The sequence below is a fragment of the Excalfactoria chinensis genome, chromosome 3 (genome assembly GCF_039878825.1).
Source record: "Excalfactoria chinensis isolate bCotChi1 chromosome 3, bCotChi1.hap2, whole genome shotgun sequence".
Taxonomy (NCBI): domain Eukaryota; kingdom Metazoa; phylum Chordata; class Aves; order Galliformes; family Phasianidae; genus Excalfactoria; species Excalfactoria chinensis.
Window position 1 is genome coordinate 47,437,328 of NC_092827.1, and position 16,713 is coordinate 47,454,040.

At 36.3% G+C, this 16,713-nt stretch overlaps 1 protein-coding gene across 1 annotated transcript in view; it reads right to left on the reverse strand.

Moving 5' to 3' along the window:
- TRDN (triadin) overlaps window positions 1-16,713 on the reverse strand; it is a 169,463-nt gene that overhangs the window by 81,974 nt on the left and 70,776 nt on the right. The window contains exons 13-14 of the mRNA XM_072332199.1: window positions 12,700-12,762; window positions 11,784-11,846 (exon numbers count right to left, since the gene is read on the reverse strand). Coding sequence (XP_072188300.1) covers window positions 11,784-11,846; window positions 12,700-12,762 — 126 coding nt within the window. The remainder of the gene's footprint in view (window positions 1-11,783; window positions 11,847-12,699; window positions 12,763-16,713) is intronic.

Below are 16,713 nucleotides of genomic sequence, written 5' to 3' on the forward strand. Positions count from 1 at the left end.
CAAGTGACTCATGGTTCCACTAATTACTGATTTCTCCTTTCTACTTTATAATTGCTGGAATGGATTCTGTTTCCCCCACTGCAAAGCAGGTGCAGACATGTTCTATTGCCTTCTGAATTCATCAGGAATGATTTAAAAAAGCAAAACTATAGAGCACGATATGAAAGCAGTCATCCGTACACAGGAAGCTGTAAGTGCACTTAATTACACATGCTGCAGTCATTTAGGGAAAAAGTAATGGTTTTTCTGTAGCATATGCAAGCAACAGCATTAATTCCTAAAATTTCAGAATCAGGTCTTTTCCTGGAATAAACTGACATTTGAATTAGTGGAAATGTAACAGCTGAAAATTTTCTTCAGAATTTTTAGCTTTTCTTGAAAAAAGATGGCAAATATACTCTCTCTGCACCTTTCTTAAGAAAGACCTGCACCCCTACTTCATTAACTATTCACAAAAGGGTATTTTTAGTCATAATAGGCTTTGTTAAGTGTATCCATGCTATGCCTTCTTCTGAAGCATCTTTACTTGTTAACACATTTCAGTTTCTTCCATTCTGCTGGATAAAGGACTGCTGAGATAGCATCTGTAGACATAGGACATAGATGTATTTTACTTCTGAACATGGATACAGTCAGCACCCTGAAGCTGAGGATAGGGAAATCTTGAATAATGTAATGTCCATACGTTCATCTTTATAGGTGTCACACTACGCTGGTCACACTCTTGTAAGTGAAGCAAAATCTATGAGAAAGCAACCTCGTGAAAAATCTACGGCAATCAATCTAAAAATCAATTCATTTATCACCCAAGCTATGTATAGCTCTACCACTTAAGAGCATCTGCCGTGTCTATTATACAAATCATTCAATAATACTTCATCTGACTTAGTCTCTCAAAGTGACATATGGCAAAAGCACAAATTTGTCTCTACTTCTTGAAAAACAGGTGATGAGAACAAGCAAGGCCATTGTGAACATTTAATGAAAGGTTAAACAACCTTAACTAGGAGTAAAGCACAAAAGATGACATATTATAAATCATGGATATTGTTGGTCTATGAACTTTCCTAAGAGAAATGCATCCAAGGGATGGAATCACACTTCAAAAAATGTCATGGAAGACTTTATAAAAATATCTATTAGTTGAAACCTAGTGAATAAATTAGGTCTTAATTTCATGGTCAGAAGAATACAATTTTTCATTTAACAATTGAAGTGAATGAGAAGAAAAAAAATCTGCCTTATCCAAAACATCAAAGATTTCCACCAACTTTATTTAGATGTCCATGAAGCCTTCAATTTTTCCTTTGAACATCAACAGAAAATTGATAGCGGTATGTAGGTATGTCATCACCACCTGATAATGTGTCTGTGCATGGATGTTTCACATATAACAATAATCTTAAACATCAGGTGTGCTGACTCAGATGTGCACTTTATTTTAAGGGAACAGATCTGTTTCCCTACATTTAAAAGATTAACTTTTTGTTGTTTGAGACATAGGCATATTCTAATCCTGTTATCTCTGAATGTGACTAGAAAAATAAGCATTACATTTATCTCCAGAATAACATAAACAGAGTAGATGCTATAAATTATATTCTTTAATTAAAACTATGCCCCCCTTGCACAACACAGGTACTTGTTTGAAACTCCAAAGGCAAAATGATTGTTTGATTACCTGTGTGGTATTTAGATTGAATAAGTATCACCTCAAATTTGATATTTATTCTATTATCTAGATTTCTAATATTGTCTTTCTCCAAAACCTTCTTTACAATGACACTGAAAATAAGATAGTCGTCAGATGCTAAAATGATGTATCTGCTTTACTCAAAGAATGTTAACTCATCTTGTTAACTCATCAAAATGTTTGTAGTTTAAATGCAAACTTCCTCCCCTTTGTCTTTATTTACTGAAAGTCTCACATTTCTACTTCTTTGCCAGCAAGATATTACCACCATTTTCCTTTATCCTTCTTTGTTAATTTGCAGTCAAAGATGGAAAAGAACGAACAATATTCAGCATAGCTTTGAAAGCACTTAACTCATGGGTGTTAGTAAAAGCTGAACCACTGAAAGGTGCTTAAAATTTATTCATCTGCTGCTAATATTTCTTGGGCAGAACAGCTCATTTAGAATCACAGAATGGAAAAGAATAATCTGAGTTGGAAGGACCCTTAAAGGTCACCTAGTCCAACTCCCATGCAGCGAACAGGGCCACCTACAGCTAGATCATGTTGCTCAGAATCCTGTCCAGCCTGACCTTGAGTATGTCTGGGGATGAGGCATTCACCACCTCTCTGGGGAACTGCCCTAGTCTCACCATTCAGTGTCTCACCACTCTTAAAAAATTTCTTCCCTATATCTAGTCTAAATCTCCCCTCTTAATTTGAAATCATTCATCCACAGTCAATTGCAATGGAAAATCAATTATGTTGAGCCAGTTGTTACTTTAAGGTGAAGGAGAAACAAGGGAAAGGTAAAACAAAAACTTGTTTCTACCTCTTTGTCTCTGTATTTCACTTCACTTAGAGTTCTTGAATACTTGACTTAAAGGGTGTAAGTAGTTGGTCTTAGAATAAATAACATAAGTATTACTATTCTCACTCTTTCAATAGGTAATAACATGTAATATTTTCAGAACCACCACAGTGACCTTGCCTCCTCTGTACTTTTTTCAGAAGTGGTGGAGGTTTTTAGGAGCTCAGTTCTCACAGAAAATCAATGGGAGTTATGTGCCTGGCCTACTTTGATGTGTTTGTAAATCCCACTATGGGCCACACTGCATCTTTAGGCACCTAAAGATCTTTGAAATCATGTTGTCAGTCATTGCTGAAGATGGAGCTTAGGATTCAGAGTCCACTGAGGGCTTTGAGACTTTCACGTTAGGATATACAGGACATCTCTTGAACTACCTTTTGTCTTTTTTCAGGAACAGACTCCCTTAGCATCTAGTCATACAGAGACCATGGCAATTGCTTTTCTGCTTTGTTTGTACTGCCCCACACTATGCTCTTACTTTTGTTCTTCTGTCTTGAGAGATATAATTTGATTTTCACTAAGTAGTTATTTTTGTCTCTTGATGTTTTCTGGAAATATCAATTAAAAAAGAAGACTCTAATTTTTAATGAAAAAGTGAATATTTAATAAATTTCTATGAATTATGTGCTTCATCTTGCAAAATAAGGTAGAAGGGAATTCCCATTCTTCCAGGGAACTTGCAAGATGTGTCTCCAACTGCATTTCTTCACTGACTCTCCACTGGATTCTCTGTTGGCTTGTCATGTGTATCTCTGAGACTGTACATGTATAATGCTCAGGGCTAGAATAAGACATCACATTATCTAATCTGACATTTTGTTGCTGAGACTCCTGTATTTCAGGTAGTTACTTTTTCAGTGGATGCCTATCTTCTACTAGGTAAACAATCCTCTTCTACTCAGTCCTCTTCTATGGAAATCAAGGAAAGCAAAGCTGTGCTAGTTTATCACTCATAGTGTAGAGAACATGTACCTCATTTCAGTCTGGAGCCATTCAGCTTCAGCTTCCAGTTATTCATACTTTGTTTAAAATTTTCTACAAGTCTAAAGCAGCTGCTGCAGGAGGAATCTCTTTTCTCTGCGAGTTCTTAGTACACATAGTAAGTCATCCCTTTTAAAATATAAAAATACCTCCCTCTATGATGAATATCCTTAATTTATAAATCACTTTAGTGATATTTTTCTATTTTCTGTCCAGTTCAGACACCACATTTACATCCAGTCTCTCTAGTGCCTTCCACACAGGTGACATGTGGCCATGGCCGTTGTTCCCTGTTGCAAGGTTCACAGGTGAATACTGAAAATTCACAATTGTAGCAAAGAAAAAGTAACCAAAAAACAAAAACAAAAAGACAAAAACCAAAAGCCAATCAAACAAGCAAAAAAAAAAACCCACAACCTCGGCTTGCCGTTTACCTTGTCAGTTTTAAAGATATTCTGCAGATGTAAGTGTAAATGGTAATATAATGCACGAGGCGTTAAGGAATTGAGCCCTGAGGTTAGAGAGACTATATTTGGGTGTCATGAGAGAATATAACTCTGAGTAATGGGATAAAATTAAGCAAGTGAAAATTTAGGCAGACTAGAATGAAACACTTCTTAACTGTGAGAGATCTATTAGGTTGTAGAATAATCTGTGAGAACTATGGAGGTCTGGCTACAAACCGAACTGGATAAAGCACTTGAAGATATTCTGCAAGAAATTATCCTGCATTACCAAGAGGAAGGATTAGATGACCCCACAGGTCATTTCCATCTCTACTTTCTGTTATTTTTTTTTGTACAGAGCCCCACAAATAGGAAATTGTTAGCAAAATCATGAGATGGAAATACAGCCTGTCAGGCAAAGAAGAGTGAATAACATCACCTGCTCGTGATGGTTATGCAGGAATCCTAATCCAGCATTTCTGTGTGTTAGAAAATGCAACCATAGCTGAAGGCTGCATGCTTAGTTTGTGTCTGAAAAGAGGAACATCTACAATGAAAAAATGTCAGGAAACAGCAGGTGAGCTATGAATAGGAACCAGAAGAGGAGGAGGAAGAAAGAAGCAGGATGGGCTTGAGAAGCATAATTGTGTCATGAACAAATTAGTCAGGAATGAATCAGCATGTTGTGCAAGGGCTGAAACCTAAAGCTCCAGTGAACCAGCTGGGAAAAGTAGAATTTTTTGTAGGCTCTGGTGTATAAGCATTGATTCATATAATAGTAATACCATATTGAAGGGCTGAGACTGTAGCCAGTGTCTTTGCTGGTCTTTGTACAAACACACAGCAAGGCGAGCTGTGTCCCACACAGAGACCTATATATGGATGAGTGAGTTAAGAGCAAAAGCTGTCAGGAAAGCTTCAGTAATAACCGAAGGAAAGACCACACATAGTTCTAAGGTTTGTGTGTGTGATTTAAAATGATTTGTTCCTAAATTTGATTTGAACATTTTCTCACTGTTCTCCCTTAATTTTTACCGTTACAGATTTATTTTATCAGCATGAGGAATCACTAGACAACTTGTTGTGTATTATTTCTGATACTTAATTTTTCATTTATTTTCTCCCAGTCTTTTCAAACCTAGATGCAAATGAATATGAATTACAGATACCTGTTCTAGGTCTAGCTGAAATGGAGTCAGTTTTCTTCACAGTAGCCTCCCATGGTGGTATGTTTTAGACTTGTGGCTACAACAGTCTTGGTAGCGCACCAATGTCTTTGCTATTACTGAGCAGTGGTTGCAACGCATCAAGACATCAAGACTTTCTCTGCTGCAATGCTTTTTTTTTTTTTTTTTTTTTTTTTTTCTTTTTTTCTTCCCTTTTCTGCCTCTCTGCATCAAGTTATGAAAAATCTGGGAAGGACACAGCCTGACTCAAGTTAAGTCAATATTCCACACCATATGAAAACATGCTCAGGCAAGAAAGGTTGAGGTAGAGGAATAAAAGATAGAAAGCTCTTCTTACAGTGTGCTCATTGCTCAAAGTCTGGTTGGGCAGTGATCAGCTCACTGGAAGGTGTTGTATGGCTGCCTCAAAATCTTTCATTTTATTTCTTTTTCTTTAACTTCTTAATAAGTCTCTATCTTGACCTATGCATTTTCTCACTGATCTTTTCCTGTTGTCTCCCCTGTCTCATTGTGGGGTGGGGAAGTGGGCAAGTGAGAATCTGGGTGCTTAGGTACTGGCTATAGTCAGCCTGCCACTGTGTCCTTTTTCATTAATAAATAAAAACTAAAAAATAAAAATAAAAAAAGTTTACAATGAATCACACAAAATCCTTCTCTCTACATGTTAGAACAACTGCTGTAAAAATAGACCTGGGCAGTACCTAGAAATGTACCTCAGTTTTACACCACTCCGGTTTTTCCTTTTTCTCCTACTTTCCCAGTTAGATAGAAGAAACTGTGAATAAACCTGTTTTATTTTCTGTTCATGACCAATCACTTCCAAACTAGCTTGGGTTATCTTGCTCTGACTTCACACCTCGAATCTGCCTTTGGTAGCAGCCTAAACTGAGACAGCTGCTACATCCCACTTACCCTTGCAGATCTAAAACTGGGGTTCTGAAAGCACAACCCCACCCCACCCCTCCGTCTGCTGGCATCTATCATGTGACATCTTTCTCATTAGGCAACATGAAACGCATGGCAGTGTCCATGCTGGTGAGAGCATACTGAAAGCTGTCAACACTTAAGCTAAACATGCAGCTAGAAGCGAGCAGGGCAGAGTGGGGAGTTTCCAACCCTGCTCAAGACACAACAAAGATGTATTCCTATGGATCTGTGCAAGCACAGCAAGTATGAGATCAACATCTGATTCCAAGACAAAAGCATTACATCCACTGCAGATGGATTCACTCAAAGCACTTCAGGTATTGTGCTGTGCATCAAATCCTCTAAATGACTGGGTATGTGAACTACAAAATTGTTATAAGTAATATTTTAATAGGTCTGGAAGTAATGGTCCTCTAAAATAGTACTTCTGAGAATGGTGTAAAACCTGAATGACACTGTAAGGCCTTTCCAGAGATTACAGCAATAAGATAAGGAGCTAGATGGAATAAATAAGACGTACATCATTTTATCAACGACTTTTTAATATATCCATATTTGAAATCAAGCAATAAAAAACATGCAGACAGTATAAAATAAAAAGAGAATTGTCCACCAGATGTCGCTAGCTCTTTTCTTATAATAGAACTATTTATATCAAATCTGAAAGGGTAAAGTTTAACAAAGAAAGTTACAAAATTAAATGCCTTTTCTATTTCTTCTTTCTTGCTTGCTAAGACTGGTATTTAAAACAAAGCAAACACAACTGATGGCAATACAACTGCAGTCAATCCATGCAAAAAATCCCTGAGAGCTGAGAGTTTGTATTTTTTCATGGCTGATTATCTCCACTTTGGTCTGCCTACTCTGTACTGCAACATTGACTGAACATAGACTTCACCCTCAGCTACATGATCTCACTGAATGACAGAATAGCAGGAGTGACCTAGCTATCCTGGTTGTTTGGCAGTTACAAGGAATTGTTTTCAATTTTTATATCTGAGATCGACTTTTAGTTTATTTTCTCATAAAAGCAGAGTGAATTTCCCTGACTGTTATAGTGACTCTGTATCTTTGTGTCTGTATCTTTAGCTCCATTGCAACTTTTTCTGTTCAGGGGGCAAAGATTTACTTAGTATGTAAGTGAGACATCACCAGTTCCCTCCTCTCCTAACACTGTGAAACATATGATGCCATATCATACCTCACAGATGCATCCACAACACTGGATGAGGAAGTGCTGCAACTTAGCTCCCTTTTTTAGACAGAGATTGCAGTAGTCCTTTATAGGGCTAAGATGAAAGCCCTTGGACTACTGGAATCATACAAGCACTGTGAGTGGGTGAGTAGAACTGCACAACACAACCCTAACTTGTCTTATTTCTGTCAAGGAGAACTCATCAGAGTGGTTGATACCTGGAAATAAAAAAGGTGTCTGGAAATTTGGGGTGTTTAATCCAGCTACCGCTGATTTGGTGCTCAGAAGATATGTATTACAGACTCAGTGAAAATCTGGCCTGAGTGACATAATTAGACCTGAATTTATGTTTGTAGAAAGTGAAGGAAAAGGCACTAACTACCTTTGCAAAGGAGTTACAGGATTTATAACGGGAAAATGCTGCTCAGGATCTAGGTATTTTTACAACCATTATTACCTGAAATTATGAAGTAGTAACTGGAATGTAAGATCATCAGTGACAGCTGAGCAGAGCTTTAGTTAGGAAATGGTGTAAAGATCCAGGGTGACATTTTCTGTGTTTTATCTGCTCCCTTATTACCTATGCTATTTCTTGTGAGAACAAAACAAAATGGGAAAGAAAGAATCAAAGGCAAATGCTTCTCAGGAACTTCATGAATTTTCAGAAGGAGCAGCAAAGCTCTGGACTACTGGGTCCATTAGAGGACAATCTTCAAGCAAACTGTGAGTATCTGAAGAACACCAAACTTCACATAATGTTTCCATTAAATAAAGTCTGATCTAATCTCACTAGCAGAATTACATTTTACAAGCTCACATAGTAAGCAAAATACAAGAATGAAAGAGGGAAACACCTCTTTCTCTTACTTCATTTCTTGTTTGTTATTTATGAACCAGGATACTTTGAGCAACTATTCCCACCTTCACAATGATACTCAGTCACATTTCAGGGTTTCACTAAAAGTTAGAGGCCACGTTTACTTCCACCCCAGGCTAGTGCTTCTTCTAAAAGCCCCAGTTTATCCAGGAGTCTGAGCACCAAAGTTTTGGAAGAGAGGCTCCTATTTCTTTCAGACTGGAGGCTGAATCCCACTGATCTGAAGCATCCTTCCAACTGTGGAGAGCCAGGCAAAATTATCTCTCTGCTCAGGCTCAACATGTCCCATCACAGGGATTTGGAGATGTAGCTTCCTCGTTATCCCGAATATCTCTGGATAGAATTTCTTAAAATGTTTTAAAGTGTGACTGCAGACCCTTGTGTCTGACAATTATGTTTGTTTAAGCAAGACCTCTGAGTTTGTAACAATGGAATTATCTATTTTTCAGGACAATTAACACAATGTTTTTGTACTAGCTGAAGGTCAGAGGATTAATGTGGTTTTATCTACAGTGCATTTTTAAAAGCTAATTAAGAATCATTCAGTTCATTTTGTACTAAAGACTGAGAACATTTCACATTAGATGACTCTTGCTCGTCTACAGCAACAGGAGGAAAGAAATGGAGGGAGAGAAGCACTGAGAAGGAGTGAACTGGTATGCAAATAAACAAATACATTACACAGATGCAGCTAATGAAGTGCAAGAAAAAAACTCTAGTAAATTGTTTCCTGGACAAAAGGGCTAATCTAAAGCATTAATCAGCAAAAATATTCAGCATTTGCTGGGGAATTATGAAGCATTTATTGTTAGAGGAAGAGAAGATGGAGAGGAAGAGAGGGGAGCGCTGCTCTGAGAGCATTATTTTAGAAAGGTTTGCATCACCCACTGCTTATGAGGAATCCCCACTTCTTCCTTGTGTTTGCATCCAACAGTGTAGTCTGTGCACAGCACCAAGGAGATCACTTGACTAATGGGTCAGAAGTGAGGCTTCCAAGAGGCTGTGCATGGAGGTGAGGAGCAGGAGAAGGAGTATGCATCAAGAGGGCAGCTCCTGGCAGCAGCACTGCTTTCTGACACAGGGACGGAAACAGGTGGTGGCAAGGAGGCAGCATGCTCCTCAGCTCTGTGTACCTCAGTGTTTGGGGAGACCAAAATGAGGCAGAAAACCAGAGACATTCAGGGGTAACATAGTGGCTTGAAAACCATCGGAAGTTTATTAGGACCACAAAAAATGGTCCAAGGGATGGGGCACCTTTCCTACAAGGACAGGCTGAGGGAGCTAAGGCTGTTCAGACTGGAGAAGAGAAGGCTGCAAGATGACCTGATAGCAGGCTTTCAGTATCTAAAGTGTGTGTGTGGGAGGGGTTAAAAATGAAGGACACAGACTCTTTTGCAGAATCTTTTCTGATAGGACAAGGTGAAATGATTTCCAACTGAAAGGGGGGAGATTTAGACTGGATATAAGGAGTAATTTTTTTACAATAGGGGGTGGTGAGGCACTAGAACAGGTTGCTCAGAGAGGTGATGGATGCCCTATCCCTGGAGACAGTCAAGCTCAGTCTGCACAGGGCTCTGAGCAACCTGATCTAGCTGTGGATGTCCCTGTTCATTGCAGGGGAGTTGGACCACATGGCCTGTAAGAGACCTTTCCAACTAAGGATTCTGTGATATTAATACAGTGGCCACTGTGTAGCCTTTTAATGGGAAAAGTTAAGAATATGGAGAGCCATTTCTGCTCTCTTGCTTCTGGATATTTATGCTGCTGATTAAGCACTCTAAGGTTCTTTCGCTGTGTCTGCCCAAAGCACATAAATTCTATCAGACACGGAGGCATCTCCTTTCAAAACTGGGCTATGCACCACTATTCTGTTATCAAATGTAGCAATTATTTCAGGCTTAAAACCTTTTAGGGATAACAATAGGTACTGCCAATCAAAGCTAGAAAATACACACGGATTCAAAGAGCAAACTGAATGAGGAATTACAGCAACATGTGTAGCAAGAATATATTATGGCTTACCATCCTCTTACACAAAGGCTAGCAACCTACAGAGCTTATAAAAAGGAGAGAAATGTGCAGAAGTCTTGGTTTGTCTAATTTGTGTCTTTTTAGCATTGGTAGGATGACTCATTGGATTTAGCAACAGCTTGTGAAAATGAACATATTAATAACTTTGTGCTGCAGCTATGTTATAAAATGTAATATTTTAAAATTCTGTATTCTCGAATGAAATGTGAACTTGGAAGTAGGATACAGTTAGGGGAGACATTTGAATTGTCACCTTATTTTCTTTTTAAGTCTGTGCTTATATATTTAAATATGTAACTTGTGAAAGGCTATTCCCTTTTGTTTCGCTCCCTCCCTCAGTGTGCCTCCTCCTACCATAGCAGATTAAATTGTACTTAAATATGGGGCTGCCAGTACAGTACTTCATAATATCCAATGTTGTTTTCTGTATTTTTATTTTGTATTAAGCATAAATTAACATACATGTTACATACATACATAGATCATACATGACAAAAAGGCAAATAGGTGCACATTCAGATTTGCATATATAATCTACAGTACTAGTAAGCAATGGGATAAGTGTCATTTTGCATTTTTATAAAGTTCAACAGATCTGAACAATTAGATAACGTAGCATAAGGCTTTGAGAATGTAGCAACAACAGCCTTAAATCTTTCAGTCTTAATTTCATCCTTTTTCCAGAATTACTCTACTCTACAGAAAGACTCATTTGTGTTCTGTATGACCTGGAGGAGATTATGTAGAATATATTTGGCAAAGTAGCAAGCAGAACCAGTGTCTTTAGGTATTAAAAAGATTACCTAAACCACTAGACTGACCCTTTCATTTCTGCATGATTTTAATGAGAATTGATTTTAATGAGACAGCTTAACAGCTGTGTACCTTACTGGAGATATTTTTGCATTTGTACATTGAATCTGCTCTCAAATGTATTGAAATAACTGAAAAGAAAAATTACAGCTATCTTAGATCCAAATGTTAATTTCCAGTCTGATTGAAATTCGAATTTTTCAATATTAAATACCATAAAACACCATGGATCAATTCAAGGACACTCACTAACTTTATTTTGTACTTAAAAAAAATACATTTGAAGCATGGAGGAAGTCTCAGAAAAATAACTGCCTATTTTCTACTACAGTGATTTGATATGTAGATGTTACTATTTATTACTTAAAATGATTTGAATTTGTGAAAAAAATCATGTAAAATTCAGTGTACCCCATTCAGTTTCTCCCTATCAAGCACTCTTTTGAACTGCTTCTTCTTTGACTGATTTCATGTCCAAAACATTTTTTCTAATGTTTTTGTAAAAAATCTAATCTCACAAAAATGAAAATTGTGTGTATAGTCTGTATATATATATATATATGCACATATGTAATATGCATAAAATGCTACATATATTTTATGTAATGTAAATACAGTATACACATAGCTAAAATATACTGTGATGTACATATCTACTTCTAGTTTGGATTCTTAATTGATAACGAATTGTGAGCATAGCTATCTAAAAAGATTTAAAACTAAAAGTGCTCAAACTAACCAGTCAGATGTCTGTTGCAGAGAAAGCATACTTCATCTTCTTACCTGCTTTTTTAATTCCAGGGGTGGCTGTCTTCTCTTGAGCTTTCTCTTTTTTTCCTTCTTTTTCTAAGATTTAATCAAAGAAAGTCATTTGATAAGTTATAACTCTGAATCATACACTCAAATATGCATTCAGCCAAACCCTGGTGAGCACATCCTGAAAAAAAAATTACCTTATTTGGGAGCTTAACTCAGACTATTCCCTTATAGCACTTGCACCTGACTAGTCACAGAGCAATCAGCTGAAAATGAAAATTAATCAGCATGCATCAACTATGAATGATTTTGACCCTCAATAATTCATCAAAGGCTAGGCGAAAATCATCAGTGCATGAATGTAGTACCTTTTAGCTTAAGTTCCAGTAGCAATGAAATCGTTAATAAATAATAAACGACATAAATATTTTTCCATCAAAGAAAATTCCTAATGGATTTTAGATGCTTTCTGGGAATGAATAATCCAAAATATTATTCAGATGAATAATAAAGCTTTGCAGTTTGGTCACTATAAGTTTTGATTTTGATTATGTTTAAAAAAAAAAATAATAAAAAATCAACAAATCTCGCTACCAAAAATTTGTTCACAGTAATCCAAGTGATATACAGAGTTCAGTATATGGCAGTACCTTTGTATACTGTTATTTATAAGGTCTCAATTAAATTGTCTAACAAGCCCATATATGGCCACCAATTGTGATTTTTTTATTTTTCAGGAAAAGAGTTCAGAGAATATCAGTCATTAAACTCATCAGACATCAGATACTGAAGCAGCAGTAACATGCAAATGTTGATTAAGGAAATAAAAGAAGAGCAATGCAGAGCCAGAAGCATACGACTAACCTAGTCAGAAACAGCAGGATTTGATCTGGGAGGGAATAAAAGCTGAATGAAATCAATAAGAAACATTACCAAATCATACCTTTCTTCTTAGTTTCAGTGGTAGTCCTCCTTACATCCATCATTTTCTTTTCCTCCTTTGTCTCTAAAGAAGGAAGATAAGTTTGACTATTTACATACATGTATAGGCATGTTTATATATGTATGTATGTATATAATGTATATAATCTGAGAAGAAAATTCTTGAATTACTGTAATAGGTACTAGATTTGATAAGCTGGTCACTTATTTAGGAGTTTAATATCAGCATTGTAGAAATACAGCTTGCTTTTCAGAGAATAAATGTGAAGTTAAGGATAGAACTGAAACTAGTACATAAATCTGATACTTACTACAGTAAATACTAATTCAAGAAATCATGCTCATTATCCTGGTAGGAGTTTATTATGGTGATTCAGTAGCCATGCACCTGTTCTGCCGAAGTGTTTCTTTATAAAATCTAACTTAGTGGCAGCAAAACATAGATGATACTTGGGAATGGATACGTAATGCCATGAAAAGCCTACCCACATAATAAACCTTTATAACTCTTTTAATGAATTGAATCTTTGAAACTGTCATTACAGGACTTCATGGAGAATTGCAGTTAAAATATCATCTACAAAAGAAAACAATTCATTTTTATACATCATCTGCCTCTATTTTGTCAAATAATTGAAAAGATGCAGAAATAAGGATAAAGTTTTTGCTTTTTTAACAAAAAGCTACAACAGTGCAATTACTTATTCCATGAAGGTTATTAATTAGAAAATTGTGATTTCAGCAGGGTAAATAAGGAAGTTACAATTCTTTTTTTTTTTTTTTTTTCCAGGAAATGAATCCCCATTTAAATGGGGAAGAATACAAAAGTGCCAGAATAGCTAAATTAAATACTTTTTTATTTTTTAACTCTTTATCCACACAGAAAAATTAAAATTTGTCATCTTCATGTTGTGCTGCATAGCTTAGGATGCTGATTTAGTTCATGGAATTACTTTTACTTTTGTGATACTTTACAAATGTGGATAAGAAAGCAAGCTTTATTTACATAAAAAAAAAAAAGGGCACAAACACAAGAGCATAGGCTTGTGAGAGTCTTCTCTTGAAAATTATTTAAGGTGTAGGAATATTTCCTGAAGCCAAGAAGCAATTATACTATCATCCCTTGCATAAATTAACATGAAGATAAAGGAAAAATGAAGGAACTTACTTTTCATTTCCCCAGCTACCACAATAGACATTTATTCTTTGTGAAAAAAATATGTACAGAGTATGAAAAAAATTAATTAACATGCTGCTCAGTGTGCTTCTTATGCCAATATGAGTGTATTCTTGATAGAAAAAAAATGATATTTTTATAGAGTACATGAATTTCACAATATGTCCATGATGGTTTCATGAGTAGTTATTTTGCTTACCATGGAGTGGGTTTACCAGTATCCTGGTTCTCCTCTAACCATACTTCTGCTGAATTTCTGTAGGTTCATTTTAAGCATAATATTACCGCTTTTCATTTCTTTCTTTTTTGAAACATATTTCTCAATGCATTTCTCTGCCATTGTTATGATAAAATGAAGCAGAAAATCATTGTATGCATTTTTCAGAATACTTTTCCCCATATTTTGTGTTTAAATCTACTTGCTTAATCTGTGAGCATACTGGACTTCAGGCTTCAGATTCCTTTGTGTTGTGAGTGCACTTCATGGTACTCAGGTTTCTTAAGTACATACAGAGTGTTTGGAGATTCTTTTGTTTGGTATATTTTAATATTCTTCTTATTGTCTAGTTCTAGGGTTCCCTGAGTTTCTGTCTCTCACTCTGAGACACTGTTCCAGAAACCCTCACTAGAGATCACGGACATCTCAAAAAGAAAATACTCTTCTGCCTTAGATTTCACAATAAACAGTTTAATAACTTCACTTTCTTGTGCTACATACTATTTTTAGTGTTTCCTTTCTGCATGTAGTCAGCTTTTGTGATTTCTAAAAAATAGTTTGTTTACTAACTCCTCCTGATTGAACTGAAAATGTTTAACATTTGAAGCCTCTCAGTTACTGTCAGAAAGAAAGCTTCTTTCTACTTTCTTTCCTCTAACCTTTATTCCTAGTAGCCACAGAGTGAATTACTACTGGTATTTCTGTGTTTTCTCTTCCATTTTTCTCCCCTGTTCTGGTGGAACAGCTGATTAATTGTTTTTGCTTCAAGGTATTCCAATTTCCAGGTGGTGCACAGGATGCACTGTAAGCCTTAAGTCATCGCAAACAGAAAAACTCTTTTTAATCAGAGACCTTTTCTTCCTTTGCCTGTGCAGTGTGTCACAAGCTTCTGGGGCTCAACCGTGTCACAATAAATCTTATCTGAATATCACAGAAAGTTTTGGAGCTGAATGTGTTTTGAGAGCTATGAACTGAGACATAGAGCTTTGAGAAACAGAACTTTCAATAGTAGACTTCTGGGGGGTAGTAAGGACTTATGCTGCAATTAACTTAAAGAGCAAAGAGAGTATATCCCTGGCTGCAGAGATTTTATTGCTGACTTCTTCCACCAATTAATTCAGATGATGTAATTTTCTAATACGAGGCTCTTAAGTAAAAATGTTCAGAGAGCCCAGCGAGCCTAGTGGTATCTCTACCTGTTATGAATCTTCTAGAGGATGTTTACAGAGAGTTATAAAAGGACTGTGGCTCCTAGTTTCCACTAGTGCTGTTCAATGTCATGCTTAATCTTGGTCAAAATCTCACAGAAATCAGTTTCAGGACTTCCATCACATTTTCAGTTGCATCTAGCCCCATCGATGCCCCTATACTTACTGCTGAGAAAATTTTATGTAAATGAAATGATAAATTTGTAAGTGTGCATTATATAAGGAATTATTTATGATTTAAAGAAGAAGTTCCATTTCTTGAATAAATTTATTTCCCCTTAGCCTGAGTAGTTCACCTTTAGAATATGGCACATTAAGTGTATATTTAACACCAGTAAAAATAACAATTTCTAAAACAGTAAATGCAGTGGTATTCCTCTAGATACGTACACAGCTATACTAAGTGATAAAGCAAATAAATAAATAGGAAATTTGACAGGTATTTTGCACTATAAGCTATAAACTCCCATTAATTGAAAGTGACTTTTTTTGTTAGAAGTACAAGTAACAGGACTATACAACTCTATGGATCAGTGACATAAAGAAGGATCATCATATGCATAAACACTGGGTTACATAAGAGAGCACAAGGTGTTTCTGATGATTCAAGATTGACTACAAAATGAATTCAGCTGTCATAGACTTTTGAAATAACTGCTGTTATCATTATTGTTACTTTTAGCTGATAATGCAATTAATACTATTTTTTTTTTCCCCAACACTTTTTAAAACCTGCAGTACTTTTTCAAGTGTGAAAGTGAGGTATTAGCTGATGGCAGAGTATAAGGCAGTAGAATTAATCAGCAAGTCAAGCAATGGACTTTGCATTTAGACAGTTTATTTCATAGAATCTATGTAAAATTGAGCTTTACAACAAGGAGGAAACTAATTAATATAAGATTCACTTAAAGCAGTTATATGCTTTGGTAATTTTTTATTGGGAAAAGAAAAATGAAGAAATCCATATAATCTTCCAGATACTGGGGGAAGAAAAGAAGCATCTGAGATAGAATTATTTGTTTCTAGGTAAATGATGAGGTACCTAGGGCATCATTTGAAATTCAAGTGAGATTCAAAAGAGACCAAGAAAGAGGTGTTTCAGTCTGAGATACCTTTGACAGCTCTGAAAATACCTTTGTGTTATTCACAAGGCATGTTAGCTACTGTTTGGCTAATGGTCGGACAGGAGATAAAAGAAACACGCCAACAATGCTCCACTTGAAAACAGGCATGGTAAGACCAGTATGTTATTGTGGCAGAAGTAAGGGGGCAATCTAAATTTAGAGATGCATGTGAATTGTGAGGCATGATGTCATGGGAATTCTGTCCAGGCACTGAAAGAGGAAGGTACTGTGAGAATTTCCTTTCTATTGTTCCAGATGCTCCATGTGCTTAGGGGGACGCTGACTTTGG